Source organism: Phascolarctos cinereus, unplaced genomic scaffold (genome assembly GCF_003287225.1).
Source record: "Phascolarctos cinereus isolate Bilbo 61053 unplaced genomic scaffold, phaCin_HiC Scaffold_5;HRSCAF=322, whole genome shotgun sequence".
NCBI classification, from domain to species: Eukaryota; Metazoa; Chordata; class Mammalia; order Diprotodontia; family Phascolarctidae; genus Phascolarctos; species Phascolarctos cinereus.
This window is the reverse complement of record NW_027555958.1, coordinates 355,465,369-355,483,157: the sequence shown is the minus strand read 5'-3', so window position 1 is coordinate 355,483,157 and position 17,789 is coordinate 355,465,369. Positions and strand designations below refer to the sequence as shown.

At 37.6% G+C, this 17,789-nt stretch overlaps 1 protein-coding gene across 3 annotated transcripts in view; it reads right to left on the bottom strand.

Moving 5' to 3' along the window:
• Nucleotides 1-650: 650 nt before the first annotated feature.
• TP53BP2 (tumor protein p53 binding protein 2) overlaps nt 651-17,789 on the bottom strand; it is a 76,380-nt gene continuing 59,241 nt past the window's right edge. For all 3 annotated transcript variants that reach the window (XM_020982184.2, XM_078156297.1, XM_020982186.2), the window contains 5 exons: nt 16,356-16,493; nt 15,511-15,644; nt 10,879-11,045; nt 3,726-3,925; nt 651-988 (listed from right to left, as the gene is read on the bottom strand). In XM_020982184.2, the coding sequence (XP_020837843.1) occupies nt 947-988; nt 3,726-3,925; nt 10,879-11,045; nt 15,511-15,644; nt 16,356-16,493 (681 nt within the window). In that variant the 3' untranslated portion in view covers nt 651-946. The remainder of the gene's footprint in view (nt 989-3,725; nt 3,926-10,878; nt 11,046-15,510; nt 15,645-16,355; nt 16,494-17,789) is intronic.

Genomic DNA, 17,789 nt, shown 5'->3' with positions numbered 1-17,789 from the left:
TAAAATTTAAGGGGTCACATTTCTGTACTACATCAGTTAATTGCTGTACAGAGTTAAGATATCCAAGAAGTTGGTAGTCCTGTATTTAGTCAAAGCTTACTTTTGATACCAAGAACTTAAATCAGAGGCAGAAGCTAAAGAGACAAAAAAATTTTATTTTATCACAATTGACAAAAAAATAAAATCAGATAAAATTCTGACAAATTTTAAAGGTAAGTCTACAGAATGTTTCTACATTTAAATTCCAAAATACAAAAGACAATAAATACAGACGCAAAATTCAGGTGAAAAACAAGATTCTAAATCTAAATTACATGTAATATAGCATAATATTCAAAATATATGTGTAAATCTTAAGATGCTACAGCACTCATATAAAGTTATTGCTCACTTTAAGACTAGATAATGGTTCTTCAGGTCAATACAGACTACGGTACTGTCTTTTCACAACTTCAACTAAGTCATCTGAGAAAATGCTCTGCTTATCAAAAGGTGCTCCTTGGTGCTTCTGGGCAGGCTGAGATGGCAATAGCCCATTCTGGTGTGCGCAAGATTATCACAGTCAATTACTGAGGCAGGTTCCAAAATAAAGTCACTTAGGCAGGATGTGATTTTTCTACTGAATAAAAGGGTTTTTTTTCCTTTTTAAAAAAAAACAACATTTCGATGTCACTACATCATTGTCCTTATGAGTGCCACATGCTGAAGTATGGAGTTTCTTTACCCCAAAAGGGCAAATACCACTTGCTTATAAGCACCATTCCAGTGTGTAGAAGGTTCTCAATTGAATTAGTCAATCCTTCATTTGCTTCTAAAGCACATTCTTCATTGCTTTCAAGTTAGTTATATTGTCAAGGAAATAAAGACTTGCAAATTGTGTCCACACCAATCACATTACTTCTTTTTAATAACACAGATTAGTACTTCATAAAGATTCCAAGAGGTTTCATGCCAAGCTCCTTTGTCGTGGTTTAATTCTTGGGTACAGCTAAAAAGGAGTTAAAAATAATTTAATATGTGTATTAAATTGTATTAAATTATATTTAGCAACTATGTTCTGATACTATTCAGGAAGATATCAAAAGGTCATAGGGATAGTGATTATAAAGGTGAAGTGGTACAGTAACACAAAAAATCTTAAATCCCTTCTATATGGAGGACTGGGGGAGGGGTGGAAAGAGAGATGCAATGAGAGTAACTGTAAAGGAGCTACTCAGCTACTGGTGAAAGCAGCAAGGTTTCCATACTTCAATCCACGAGTGATTTAAATTAGTAATTCAACTGCTCACTGCTCCCTCTACTCCCTCTCCAAGAGAATGTTTCAGAGACACAGAGTGAAGGGAAAAAACTGAAACACACCTAAACTGTTGTGTCAGAGCAACACACAAAAGGAAAAGCATTTATTTCTCTGAAGGAAATAAAGGTAATTAGCAAATATAATTGTCATAAATTTGGTTATTGAAGCCAATGAATTAAGTTTCTTTTTCTACTGCTTTAAGTCTCAAATGAAGCCAAAAAAAAAATTGTGCATGTGAAATTTATCTCTAAAAAATATTTCAGTACTCAAGAAATCCAAGACTGAGGAATAGATTAAAATCTTTAGCATATTTGTTTCTGATAACACATGGGCAAAAACCACTGAAAGTTCCTGCATTTGATTACTTGTTTATCCACTCAGTCATTGAACAACTCGTCCATTACACAGAAGCATACTGCCCCTCCTTCACTTGGAAAACAACCACTAAATATATCCAACAGAAATCTGGAGCAACTGGTTCTAAGTACAACCTTTCAGAAACTCTGTAAAAATAGGAGGCATCATGCTGCAGTAGAAAAGAGACTGTTTAGAAGGAAAAGACATGGGAGTTCACAGGCTCCTCACTAATTACAAGGCTGTGGGACACATCACTTAAGCCACTCCAAGCCTCAGTTTCTGCATATAAAATGAAGATAATATCTCACAGGATTAGTGTGAGGAAAAAACACTCAAATACTATTGTGCCATACAAATGGAAGCACAATTACTACTACTACTAATGCCAATTTATTTCCTTCATAGGACTAAAAAGTAAAATTCTTTGAAGATAGTAAGTTTTTCACATTTTTAGTTGACATTTGAAAGAGACCTCTTATTTTATGGGCTAGAGTACATCTTTTAATTCCTAACTTTACAGTAAAGTAAAAGTCTATTCCAATACATAACCCACATGCAACAGCCTAGTGTTTAATTACAAGTTTTGTTAGACAAGTAAGCAAGGCACATTGGGTACTTAACACAGATGATGGATAAAAGACAGAGGAGCAGGGTGAAGTATAGTCCAAAAAGACTCCTAAATTAGAATATTATTTCAACTGCTCTTTTCTTTATTGCTGGTACCTAGACCATCAATTAAATCCTGCAATTTTAAATACAAGGCCTTACCTTATCATTCCCACAAGCACAACCCTGATTCATGCCCTAATCACATTATACCTGGACTATAACAACCACCTAGGCATCCTCACTGCCATAATAGATAGAAGCTCAGAGCCTCGAGTCAGGAAGACTTGAATTCAAATCCAATTTCTGACATTTGCTAGCTGTGTGACCCTGGAGAGTCACTTTAAGTTCCTTCTGCCTTCCCTCCCCTAGCTTTTATAACCAAAACTACATGCAGTATTCTAACAAGAATTAGCTATCTTGGGGCAACTAAGTGGCAGAGTGTATAGAATACCCTCCCTGGAGTCAGGAGGACCTGAGTTCAAATCCGGCCTCAGACACAACACTTACTAGCTACGTGACCCTGGGCAAGTCACTTAACCCCATTGCCTAGCATTAAAAAAAAAAAAAGAATTAGCTATCTTAAGCACTACTTTTAGAAACCATCACTATACCACTGGTTTCTATTCTGTAACCCATTCTACCAAATCTCTTTATTCATTTTTTCTTTTTTTTTTCCCCCAAAACACCAAGTCACAGAATAACAGACCCTAAAAGGGGCTAGAAATAATTAAAATGGATGTGCTTGCGCCTTCAAACACGTAATTTTTTTCACTTGAATGCACTCTCCCACACTCCTGTCAGACCACATTCCTCCTTCAAAATGCTGCTACACAAATCTCTCACCTACAGTCAGCAGGTCCACAATACTAAGAAACCACTATAATTTTCATATGTTCTTATTCCTGTGGCATAATGGATAGAGTCAGGCAGACTTGGGTTCCAGTGTCACCTCTCACTTAGATGGGCAGGGTGGCCCCCAGGCGGGTCGCTTAATCTCTCAGTGAAGCTCACCAAAGCTCTTTAAGGCCCCACACTGGAGAGTCCACACTGAGGATCTGCACTGGTAGAAGGAGGACCTCCTGAGGAGCTCTCTACAACAATCAAATCACAGCTCTGGTCCAAAAAAAGAAAAGGTTCTTATGTTATTTGATTTCTTATATTCAGCCTCTTTCTATGATTTGTTTTTAAGCTCCATTGCCTTCTGTTCCCTTTATAAGGCCCATAAGCCTAGGGTAATGCTGTCTATAATGGATACTTGGGGAATCAGAGCAGAGTGTTAATAAGGTCAAAGTTATTGGCTCAATTCCCACTTGGGCTAGGTAACTCCACTCTTCTCCACAGCCACAAACAGCCTAGCCTCAAGGGGAAGCATGTGAGAATACTGTTATCCTCCACCTTTTTCAAAGTCTCCTCTCTCCAAAGCCTTAGTAAGAAACATCCTCCAAAAAAAGGAATAACTTACTCCCAGCAAATTTCGAGGCACGTATCCTTCCTTGTCATTGAGACGTGCCCACCACCATTCAATTTCATCTTCATCTTCCCTTCGGATGATTGTCATACAGTCTCCTTCCTTCATGGGCAGTTCATCACCATTCTGAGGTTCATAATCCCACAGGGCATAGATGACACCTTTATTCATTATGCCCATTTTCTCCTGAACTCCTAGGAACAAAAAAGGAAAATGCCTTCAAGATGTTGAATTGAAAATTTGGGGCTATCTGGTTACATAACATGCAAGGGACAGGGACTAGGTATAGGCTGAAATGTTATTACTCGTGCACCAAGAACTTAATGATTTTTTTTCTTCTGCAATGTAGATGAACTCAAAAAAGTTAAGAAAGATAAAAGTAGCACCAGAGAACTTTAGTTGAATGCCATACAATCCAAACGTCTCTTAGCAGTTACTGTGTATGCTTCTAAATAGAGATTCTTCACCCTAAGCGTTACTTTTAGAGCAAAAAGGCTGTCCTAGTCCAGTTCCACAGTTCGTAAGAGTTAAATACATACCTATCACATGGTTAAATTGGAGTCAGAATTAGGTGGCTAAACTGAAATACTTCAACACCTCAATTATTTTAGTGATTACTCTAAGTTCTGATTAAAAATGAGACACTCGTAGATCATTCAATGGTTAACAAAAGGAGATTTACTTAGCCATAACTGGGCAAAGATATCTAATAAGGATGTGCATCAAGGACCCTGGAAGGTGATTCAGCTACAAATGGCTCCCCAGTCTCAGCCAAACATTTGAGAGCCGCTGGAGCTTCTTACGATTTTGTATTCGGGTGACCAGAAAATAATATCAACAGTCTAAGTTTTCTGGCCTCTAAGCCAATAGAATCTTAAGGACAGTTTCAGGACGTTTTAAGGAAATACTCTACTAACCTGCATGGGGACAGGGGTATTAGGATCTTCTCACCACACCATCTGTCTGCCACTGCACCCTATGGACTCACAGGCTTTCTATTTGACTTGTAGCTGAAGCTTCCTCTAAATGTGGTCTCCCTTCATTAGAATTCAAGCTCCTTGAGAGCAAGAGCTGTATTTCCTTTCTATTTTTATCTTCAGTCCAAAGTTTTGCACATAGTCAGCTAGGTGGAACAATGGAATGTAATTCTAAACATGGAGACAGGAAGACTTGAGTTCAAATCCTGATTCAGACACTTTCTAGCTACATGACCTCAGGCAAAATCACTTCATTTCCTTCAGCCTGTTTCCTCATCTGTAAAATGGGATCATAAGCACCTTCCCCCCACCCCCGCCAAGGCTGTTGTGAGGATCACATGAGATAATCACTGTAAAGTGCTTTGCAAATATTAAAGTGCTGTATGAATTCTAGCTTGTATTCCTAGTCAACACTTAATAACAAGTGTTTTTATTCTTTCATTCTAGCTCACATGGGCAAGGAGAGGAGTTGGGATTCAGACCCAGAATCTCCAATTCCAAATCTAGCACATTTTCTACTGCATCAATTTAATATCCAAATTGACATTTGAGTTTTATATAAGTGAAAAGGATAATGGGAGATGGGTTTAAATGTTGACTGTGCATCTAGGAAGAGTTTAATGAGTTCTATAAATTTCAGTGGTTCCACATCACCTCCAGGATCAAATGTAAAATCCTCTGTTTGGCCATCAAAGCCCTCTACAACCTGGTCCCCTGCTACCTTTCCACTCTTCTTATACCTTACTTCTCCCAAAAGTATCTACAATCCAGTGATGCTAGCCTCCTTGCTGACAATCCATTCTCTCTGCTCCAGGCATTCTAACTGGCTGTTCCCCTATGCCTAGAACACTCTCCCTCCTCATCTTGGCCTGTTCACCTCCCTGATTTACTTCAAGTCCCAGCTAAAATCTCATCTTCTACAACGTGCCTTTCTTGATCCCACTTAAGGCTAAGTGCCTTCCCTCTACAGATTATCTTCAATCCACCTTGTAAATATCTTGTTTGTACACCACTATTTACATGTTGCCTCCCCTATTAGTGTGTGAACTCCTTGAGGGCTAGGATTGTCTTCTGCCCTTCTTTTGTACCCCCAGCACTTAGTTTAAAACCTTAAATGCTTACTGAGTGACAATATGATGAGCTATAACCAAGGTATCAGTAGCTGCAGACTACATACACACACGCCAGTCTCTCACTGGCTTTTAGCCAGTGTATGTAGGTTCAATAAAATAATTACAGAATACTAGGTTTTCTTTATATTATCTCATAATCCCAATAGCTAAGTGGACAACATCAATCTGTATCAAATCAACTAGGTCAGAAGTTGGATTACAGATACATGGATTCAGCTGGTTCCTTCAGTTTCATCCACAGCTATACTCACTATAGTTAGGAAAGAAGGGAGGAAAGTTAGACAAAAGGAACAGCAGAAAGAGAAAATAGTACATAGCAGAAAGTTCTGGAAAATAAGAATAGGTCATCAAATCTGTCCTCAAGAGCCCACCTACTAATTAGCAAAGGCATTTTAAGGAGATGAATGGGGCACTGTTACCTATCCATCGCAGGTCTGTTCTCTTTCCTGATGGTCTTAGGTCATACCCAAAAATGCTGGCATTGGATTTAAGATGGCAACTGCCTACTCTGGGAAAGTATTCAACATACGACAAATGACTTTCATCTTGGCAAAACACACTACCACAAAGAACACTTTAAACTTATATTCCTTCATATAAACAGTTCTGCCTTATTGCCATTATTCAGAAATTTGTTTTTATGTGAAGTGCTTTCCTTGCCTTTGTTTATTCAACAGAATAGTATCTAATATGGTTCTCAACGGTGATGAACAATTTGACAAGGTGGGATTTTTTTGTTCTTATTTTTTATTTTTATGAAAGCTAGGTAGCATAGAGTTCTGGACTGGGAGTCAGGGAGACAGTTCAAATCTTGCCTCACACACTTATTAGCTGCGTGACCCTGGGTAAGTCATTTAACGAGTCCATTTTAGTTTCTTCACCTGTAAAATGGTAATGATAACTGCACCTAAATGCTAGCTAATTTTTTAAACGAAATCTTTTTACACAAAACCTGTAACCCTGTGGATAAGAAGATAAACTTACAGAATGGAATGCCCACGCTTAGTTCATGCTCTGCTTACTCCATACATTTTCCCCTAACTCCTAGAGTCCACAATGACTCCTTAACCCCAGAAATCCTATTAACATTATGGTCTGGACCACTCATTCTAGAACTTTTATACAAAGACCAGCCCCTCCCACCTAAAAGTGGACAAATTATCAAAGATTTAAGCAACTACTATATGCAGAGCACTTATGCTAACTGCTAAGACTAACAAAAAGATCAACCAAAACATAGTAGTGAGATGACAAATATACAAATAATTGTGATAACAATTTATTATTACAGAGGTGAAACCAAGCCATGTGTTAAATGTTACGGCTTTTTACTCATATTGAAAGCTTCTTTAGTCTTTCACTTAGTTTGGTTGCATGATGATAATCTACCCATAGCAGATGAGAAGCAGCAAATGGGAAAGGGATGGCTAGTAGCAAACATATTAATAGCATCAATAAAGTAACAACTGACAGTACAGAAAGATACAAAAACTGTACAAAGTAGTTAAGAATTCAAAAAAATACTACCTTGGGACCACTTCAGAGAGAAGCAAACAGCTTTACACATCTCATTAAGCCCTGTGGGCACCACTTAATATAGCAGTACAATGAGCTATTATTCATAATAAAGACCCTGAGTCATCAAAAAAAAAGAAAAAAGGTCCTATTTATTTAAAAAACAGAGTACTAATACATTTTAGAAAGAAAAGGTTTTGTCCTTTTAAAAGCATAAATGGCATCCAATATTTGTGAACTTAGTTTAAAAAGCTCCAATTAATTAGTCTGAAAATATTTGAGCTAATGTTGTCTAGCTAAATGGGCAAGAAATAACTTTAGCTAAATACTCTGTAATTTATAGAATGTGTATGTATATGTCTGTCTCTATACATCTCAGTTGCTTTGTATTTAAAGATATCTTTCATATTCACAATTTTACAATGACTACCTTTTGATGCTCAATTTCAGTCACTTAAAATACCATTATTACCTCACTGACCTACTAAAGACCTGAGTGACACCCATCCCACTGTGGTGGGAATTACCCAAGGGCTATCAGCATAGATTCTACCAACCTGGAAAGGCTTCACATACAGTCCTGGGAACAGCGGATATATCTGCTATTCCAAGGAGAAGTCTGGCTATATAAAATAAGGAAAAGTTTATCACTTAACCACTACATTAATTCTTTGGACTACGGTAAGAGCTTCAGACACTTGTGAATTGTGTGACCCTGCACAAGTCACTTAACTCTGTTTACCTCAGTTTCCTCATCTATAAAATAAGCTGGAGAAGGAAACAATAAGCCATTCCAGTATCTCTGCCAAGAAAACCCCAAATGGAGACTGGAATGAAAACAACTGAACAACAACAATGGCCTCTTATTAAAATAATGGCACATGGTAAAACGATGATTTTCCTGCGTCCAGTCTCTCCCTACTCCACTTCATTATTCACACAGCCCCCAAAGTGATTTTTCCCAAAGTGCAGAACTACGTAACACCTACCTCCACCTCAAACTCTAGTGGCTTCTTGTTAGCTCTAGGCTTATATATGAACTCTGATATTTAAAGCTCTTCCCAACATAGCCCCATCCTAACTTTCCATCTTTCTTGGTATGCAGAAAGTTTGGCAACAGACCTGAAAAGAATTTTCAAATGAAACTTGACAATCAACTAGGGCAATAAACAGGTGAAAAATAGAATAGACCTATCAGCATTTACATAACAACTATTTCTCATCTATGACAGTTAAACTACCACATTTGGACTCTAACACTTCAGTCCATGATGTTTCAATATAAGGAAGAAGAATAACACTAAGGATGAAGAAGATGGTAGGAGTAACTAAACAAGATCAAGTACACATGGGGGAAAACAACTGCCAGAGACAACAATTTTGAAATTAAGAGAGATTTTTTAAGATATCTGAAAAAAGGAAAGATAACTAGCAATTGGGAGGAGGGGGCAGGGCAGGAATGCTCAAAGGACATCATAACTAAGACTCATCAGCCTAATTAAGTTCTATAAAATCTTTATTAAATTGATGTACACAGAAAGAGAAAGAAGAAAATAGGTAGACTTTTCAAATAATTTTCAACACATGAAATCTTCCAAGTCACCTAATTTAACGCAAAGAATATGATATTCTGCTGTTTGCTATTAATAAAGTCACTTGACAATTTTCTAAAGCATTGCAAGCTCTCAACCACCAGATAAAATAATCACCTATGCATATTAAGATCATGCAAGATTTACTAATAGATGCAACCACAGTAGTAACTTTGCTTATAATTCTTTATCAAAATCAAAAGAGGTATAACATAGAGAACATATCCTACCAAAGATATCTGCCACTCTAATAAGAAAATACCCTGCATGGAATCCAAATGGAAGATGGATTCCATAAAGATAGCAAGGTCCTACAGATATTCCTTTTTGTAAACGACATTGTTTTGATTGCATCAAGTCCCAGAATACTATAACACATCCTCAAACAGACCCACGATCATTCAGGAAAAAACTAATGAAGAAGGTCTTTCAGCTAGCTTTATAACATGAAGCTAGATGGGCAATCTACTAAGTTAGTCCAACAATGCACAGATCTTAAATGTAAACAACAGATGTACTGGGTTCAGATGTGAATAGGAGGCAGAAAGTAGTCTATTTTGCATTTGGAAAATTGTGCAGAGATTTCAATGATTCCAAGCTGTTCCCTGAAATAAGAACCTATTTTCTGGGGCACCAATATTCTTCCAGTAATGGCGCATGGCCACAAATCATGGATTAAAACAATCCCTTTAGAATAAAAATTGCAAAGGAACAATGGAAGAGCACTGTGAGTATAAATATACTACAAGCATGTTGCAAACAACGAATTGCACAAAAGAATCAAGGAAATGTACAATGAGAACACTAAATAGGCTGACCATGTGCTGAGAGTGAAGGATGACATACGGACACACAATGAGTCCTGAACCAGTAACCAGTGATGGTTAAAACTCATTTGATAAGGCCCTCCAGCACAAAGATAGCTCCTCTAAAGAGATTTATGTGAGGAAAGGACAAAAATCTCACAGTATGAGGAATGGTTGGGGTATGAGCCAGAGCAAGAGTGGGGAACCTGTGGCCTCAAGGCCACATGTGGCCCTCTAGTGCTCAAGTGCTGCCCTTTAACTGAATCCAAACCTTCCAGAACAAATCCCCTTAATAAAAGGATTTGTTCTGTAAAACTTAAGACTCAGTCAAAAGGCTGCACCCCAAGGACCTAGAAGGCCACATGTGGCCTTGAGGCTGAAGGTCTCCCACCCCTGATCTGGACAGATCTGTGATCTGCCTCTGTACATCCCTGGTGCTTAGTATAATGCCTAAGTGCTTAATATTGACTAAGAATCAACTGAGGGAAACTCACATTGATAAGTTCTTTAGTGTTATCTCAAAGACTATGACTCCAGGACTGCTGATTTCGTTGGTGTAGGTACTCCATCTAGTAACTTATGGTAGCCTGTCTTTGATGAAAACTTCATCATAAGTTTTTCCATCTTAATAGAACTTGCCAGAACAGCTCTAGACAAGCCAGGGTCACCCTTCCACACCACAATGAGACACCGTATTTTAGGGAAGACGAATGAATTTGTTATGGGCCTACTATGTATAAGTTGATCTGTTAGGTGCTGGGCATACATACCAAGACAAAAAGTAGGATTTGCAGAGATTATCTAATTGATCTTCATTTTAAAGATAAGGAAACTGGGCCAGAGGGACTTACATAAGGTCACAAACTAGTAAGAGGCAGAGGCAAAATGAAAATTCAAGCCTGCAGGCTCCTAATCCACTATTTACCATGCCCTTAAAGTCAGGAATAGGGACATTATTGCTACAGCAAGGCAAAAGTTCTCAATTTAAGCTTTGGAAAAAACCTAGGCTACTTTACTTATTAGACATTTTCAGTATCAAAAAACCTCGCTCGTTATCCAGACAACCAGGGACAATTGAAATTCAGGTTGAAACCAATAAATCTGATGTCTGAATTAATACATACCATACAGAAACTGTGAGCACTGAGTATAGCCTTCTTCCATTTCCTCACATTTATCTGCAGCAGTCTGCATATCGCTGTAAGTCATAGCAAACACAGCAGCTCCTGATTCTACCAGAAACTTACACACTTGAACATTATTACAAGAAGCAGCACAGTGTAATGGAGTCCTATGAGAAAGAAGAAATTAACATGCAAATTAAGTGTTTTTGCAAATTTCAATGAAAAATTTATACTAACACATTTGTAGAAGCAACTTTGTTTAGTTCTATCTTCTATTTCAGAGGTCTTTCCTAAAAGCACCTTAGTTACCAGCAGAAATGCTTTACATTCACCAATGAAATATAGCCCTGAAATCAATCAACAAGCATTTATTCCTCCATGCCAAGTACTGGGGATGCAAAGAAAATGAAAATAGTCACTGTCCTCAAGGAGTTTACATTCTAACAGGGGAGATAACAAATAAAGGTATCTACAGTATACAAAGTAGACGAAAGGTCATCTTAAAGAGAAAGTTTAGGGTATAAGGAAAGGCAATAACCACACTGCTGGGCAAAGAAGCACTCCCAAACCTAAAGAGAGGTTATGTACTAGGGCAAGAAGACATCCTAGACCTATACCAAGGCATCCCCAGACCTATAGTCAAGCACTAGGATGGAAACAAATAACAACTGGCAGCAGTGACCACTACCCAGATCTGGGTCACAGATCCAGGGTAGAATGAGAAACTGAGCCTCAAGTGGGGGCAGAACTGCCCAGGAAGAGGCACTGGGCAGTATACGAATAAAGAAGGAAGCACAGAAGCCAGCTGCAGCGGTGTGGCACCAGGAGGAGAGCAGGGTTTCAGTTTCAGCTTCCAGTCAAATCTGAAGCCGACTGAGCAATAACCACAATAGGAGTTGCAACCAAAAGGGAACCTACAACTCTGTCATTCAGATCTAACAGAGCTCCACACCTAGCTGATGGGGTAGAATATAGCAGCTGCTCAGTCTACTGTTGCTCAGACTCAAATCCAGGTCAGGAACTTGCAAAAACTCAGACCAATGGGGCAGAAATCACACTTTGCCCCAGATCAGACCTCTATGGGAGACTGAAAGATTTCAGGTTCTCAGCCTGTCTCTGAGGATCCTGGAATAATACAACATTCAACATCCCAAGAAAGCTGCAAGAGGAGCAGCCCAGACCTTCCCTCCAGAAGCACGGCAGTGCTCAGCTCTAACATCAAGTCTAAAATCAGGAAACGGGCTGCAAAAATGAGCAAACAAAAAGAACCCCACCACAGAGAGCTATTATGGAAGCAGGGCCACTCAAGACACAATCCAAAAGCGAATGACTCCAAAACATCTATAAGCAAAGCCTCAAAGAAAAACACAGGTTGAGCACAAACTCACTTAGAATTCCTAGAAAAGTTAAAAATGTTTTTATAATGAAATGAGAGCATGTGAGAAAAAAATTGGAAAAGAAAAAAACTATAGAAGAAGGAACTGGAAAAAGCATTAAAAGCTTGGCACAAGATCTTGTCCAAGCACCAAATACTGTGAAAATAAAATGGACCAAATAGAAATCAATGATTCCATAAGATAACAAGAAAGATTAAAACAAAGCTAAAATACTGGGACAAAAAAAAACCAGAAGAAAATGTAAGGTATCATAGCAAAAACAACTGACCAAAAAAAATCAAGGAGAAATAAAATGTAAGAATCACTGGAGAGGGCAGCTAGATGGCGCAGGCCCTGGATTCAGCAAGACTTGAGTTTAAATCTGGCCTTAGACACTTAGCACTTACTAGCTGTGTGACCCTGGGCAAGTCGCTTCACCCCACTGACTTGCAAAAAAAAAAAATCATTGGACTATCTGAATGTCATGATCAAAAAAAGCCTAGACATTATATTTAAAGAAATCCTAAAACTGCTCAGACTTCTTAGAAGCAGAGGGCACAGTAGAAAGAGACAGAATCTACCACACCACTCACCATCTGAATAAAACCCCAAAATGAAAACTCCCAGGAACAGCATAACCAAAATTCAAGCTTCCAAGTCAGAGAAAAAAAATACTGCAAGTGACCAGAAAGAAAGAATTCAAGTACTGAGGAGCCACAGTTATGATTATACGTGTTCAATCCACCTCTTTAAAGGAGCAAAGAACTTGTAATATGATATTCCAGAAGGCAAAGGATATAGGCTTACATTCCAAGAACTTACTCAGCAAAACTGAGTGTAAAATTACAGGGGGAAAATGGAACTTAATGAAATAAAGAACTTCTAAGCATTCCTGATGAAAAGACAAGTTACACAGAAATTTTGAAATTCTAACACACAAATTAAGAGAAATGTAAAAAAGACAAATAAACAATGATAAAAGTCTAAAGAAGGAAAAATTACTTACATTCAAATATGAGGAGATGATACAAGTGTTCCCCTCTGAACCCTATCATCATCATAGCTCACAGAGGAAGTCTAATTAGACAGAAATCCTAGGAGTGGCTCTGTTATGTCTTCATGATCTTAAGAGAAGAATGGAAAGAGTGGGGAAGAGAAATACACGGAGGATAAGGGAAAGAAAGGTTAGGGAAAATTTTCTGACATATTCTAAGTACACAAGTAGATATCTATACAAATTAAGGAGAAAGGTGTTGGGGGAAGTAGCTGACACTTGAAACACACTAAACAAATGAACAAAGAAGGGAAGAATTCACACACACAGAGATAAGTTCAGAAATACATTTTACGCAACAGGGAAATGTCCCCTCCCAAATTCTGGAGATAAGAGATAATGTGGCACAGTAGGTAAGTGGCCTGCTTAGGAATCAACAACGCCTGAGTTAAGCCCCCACTTCTTCATGTGTGACTCTGTCCAAGTCACCAAGCCTCTCACTGCATTCTATGCACCTTCCTAAGACTCTAAGTTGCAGAAGAATGGTTGCCTGCATTAGTAGAAAGGCTGTTCACCAAGAATCCCCTACACTGATGAAATCATAGGCCCATATTGGGAATCTAGTCATTAAACTGTCCGTGTGAAATCCTATTTTTAACCAACTGAAAATAAAAACACCACCCATGAATTATTAAAGAGTCCCAAATGGAAAAAAAATCAAGTGATTTCACTTTGAATGAAACCAGCCAATGGTTTTAAAATGGCTACTCTGCTGGACTGGATCCCCTTGCTGAACAGACTGTGGTATTATCTCTTAAAAGGGCTCCTGGAAGCATCTCAAGAATACTGTTATACAACTGACCAATGTTCTAAAACGATCACAAGCAACAGGAAAGGCAAAGGAAAACCTGGTTATAGAAGGAGTTGGGAGGGACCATTTTGATTCCCTCTCTTATACCCAAACTAAGAAGACTTTAGCATGGGAGTTAAATAGAAGAAATTTCTCTGGCTGTCCAGAATATGACATTTAGATGCAGTTTCACTCTTGAGATTTTGACTTTTCCTTTGTGTCTCCTTAATCTTAGACTCCTCAAACTAGTAAAAAGCAAAGAGTGTTTTCATACATTTTAATTTTAATTGCTTAAGACTCTCTGTCTGAACATCCATAGACCTTTGTTATGGCCTGACTTCAAAGTCAACCTGGCCCCTATGTCACAGTTAATGAGGTCAGAAAGTGGATTTTCACTGGTTGTCCTCATACCTGAAATACTCTTCCTCCTCTTCTCTGCCTCTTGGTTCCCCTTCAAGTCACTCCCCTTCAGCAAGAAGCCTTACCAATCCCCCTTAACGCTAGTGTACTCTTCCGAGATTACCCTCAAATTGCCTTATGTATCTCACATACACATAGTTGTTTGTATGTTGTGTTCCCCATTAGACTGTACCCTTCTTAAGGGCAGGGACTATTTTCCTTTCTTTATATCCCCAGTGATTAGCACAGTGTCCAACACATAGCAGACACTTAATAAATGCTTGCAGACGGTTGACTGTCAGTTAACAGGATCAGAAAGAGATCAAAACTCTTGACTCTGATACATTTTGTAACTGGTCACCTTTTTGCCATCTTTATTTATTTTGGTATCATATCACAGAAAGCATTACAACAATAATCCTTAAGTTCCTGTCACTTTGGTAAGCCAGAGAGAGAAAACGCAACTAAATATTTTCATTCCAAGTTTTACTACTTTTTAGTTATCATTAACATCTATTAACCAAAAGCAAGTATAACTCCCTTTAAGATCATACAAGAGCCTCTTCCCCACCAAAAAAAAGATCATACAAGAGAAGCATGTGCAAAGTAGTTGGACATAAATTACAAGATGAACCAAATACAAAACTGTTGTGCATTTCATTGTTCTTAGCATAGTACTATCCATTCATAATAGATCTCTTAATAAACATCAGACGATAAGTAATTCTCTCTTTCTTCTGAAATTATGTCAGTTCTATACCAATTATTTGATAATGATACTGTCCTATGACCTCTTACATATTGTCTTGAATGTTTCTATTATTGTTCAAACTTTCATGTTAGTTACATCAACTAGGATACAAGTACTATGAAGGCAGTCTGTGCATTTCTTGTAATACCTTGATAAACTACCTTGCACACAGGAGATGCATAATTAACAATGAATAACTGATTTTCTGAATCTAGACTACTTCATTTGAATAGCATCTCAGGCGGCTAAAGGCAATCCTTACCATCCATCACTATCTGCAGCATTTACATTCACACCAAATTGCACCAAGAATTTCACAATTTCTGTGTGACCGGCACAAACAGCATTATGAAGTGCTGTAATACCTTCATCATTAGGCAGACTGGGATCATCAACCTATAAAACAAAAAGAGGTGTAAAACACTCATTCGAATTTTGTGCCACGTAGCACAACACTAGTAATTGGCTTCTTGGATATAAGAAAAAAAAATATTTTCAAGGCTGTTTTCTTAGAACATAGTTGAAATCCAACAGAACTAAGAGACTCACTATATCAAAATAAATTGCATAAATAAGAAAACCGCCACATCAAGTGATGGCACAATGCAATAAAGTAAAAAATGAATAGGAAAGGGACATTTTTTTCTACAGGAGCTACTTTAACATCATTTTTGTTTCTTCCTCCTCACTTTCCAGCAAATGAATTTCTGGGTAGGACCTATTTAATATAGGAAAAGAGAGAAAAAGCAAATAAAAATATTCTAAGCCATCAGCCTTACAGGGCAGGGACTATATCTAATCAACTTCATAAAAAAAAAACACTGCAAATAAGCATTTAATAAATGTTATTTCAATAGTGTTGATATTATTCCATGAGATATAAGAAAGGACTTTAGAGGATTCCACAGCAATGCACAATTTCCATACTGTCAAAGAACTGGCACCAAATTTGAAGTTCTATCTTAATCCTATTTGGGTATATCCAAGAGTGCCAGCCCAGCATAAAACAATTTAAGATACCTATTTTTTTAATTAGTAATTTTCTAATCTGAATTTAACAACAAAATTAAAAGTCATATCTAAAACAATCTGCAAACAGAAACATACTTCATAAATAATTCTCTGTACGAGGTCAAATTCTCCTTCCAAAGATGAATCTAAAAGTAAAGCAAGAGGATTGAATTTCACTCTCATTCCATGGCCAATTCTCTCTGAGCCAATTTTTCTCAAGTTTGTCCTTTTGCCCTGAGAAAGAGAAAATGTACAATCAAGGGTTAACCTGGGAAGTATAATAAATCAGAAACAAATTCTAAATTAATTAGACATATAACTGGTACAAAAACTATAGAAAACACAATTAATTTATAATAAGCAAGGTATGTAATTTGATGTGGCAGAGTGCTGATTTTCTGTGAAGCATCAAAAACTAGCCACAGCTGAAGCAGATAAGTGAATTATCTACTTGACTTAGCAAGGCAAATTCTGTTTTTTAAGTTGGGCAGGAATACTGAAGAAGTTTCTAATAGGTAAATACTCAGATTAGCTTGTGATAGTAGATACAGAGCAGTGGTGTTACATTCAAAAAGCTCCCTGCCAGCAACATAATGACTTAGAAAACCATGAACGCACATTATCATGCTGTATTGTATTTTTATTTATTTTATTAAACATTTCCCAATTATATGTAATCTGGTTGGGCTGACCTGCACAGTTTTGCAGGATTTTCTTAGATGCCTCTGCTGCAGAATACCAGAGTTCTCTCAGTGTACCACTGCTCAGTGTGAAAAGGACTGACAATTGTATGCAAAGATAAAAAGAACAAATAACCATGATCAGGCTTATCAATGTAGTGAATTACCATGTTTTTTAAAAAGGGAAAATATATACATTGACTAAACTATTTTTTTCTTTTTTCTTTTTGGCTAGGCAATGGGGCTAAGTGAGTTGCTCAGGGTCACACAGCTAGTGAGTGTTATGTGTCTGAGGCCAAATTTGAACTCAGGTCCTCCTGACTCCAGGGCCAGTGCTCTATCCACTGCACCACCTAGCTGCCCCTAAACTAAAATATTTTTAGCTTACTATTTTTAAAAGATTTTTTTTCCCCAACAACAAAATCCTACAAATTGAGAGTGACAATAGACACTTTTTTTTTAACTTCCTACTCCTTGAAAGGAGGAACTGTTTCGTTTTTGTCTTTGCATCCCCAGCATCTAGCACAATGCCAGGCATACAGCAGGCACTTAACAAATGTTTATTGACTAACTTATCCCCATACATAGAATAATAAAATTTTCTATCACCTATTACATCAACTAAAATTACTGATGCCTACACATTTTTCTTTTATGTCGCCTCAGGGAGAAAGTTACCGAGCAACAAATATTTAATGGCAACATAATATACATTTCATACAACATGCAATGGCTAGAAATTGTTTTTCCTTAAGATGACAGGTATAAATGGTATAAGGCTATAGGTGTATAATTTATGGGCCCCAAATAGGCAACCTGATAGCTGTGTTACAAGAATAAACATTTTCCT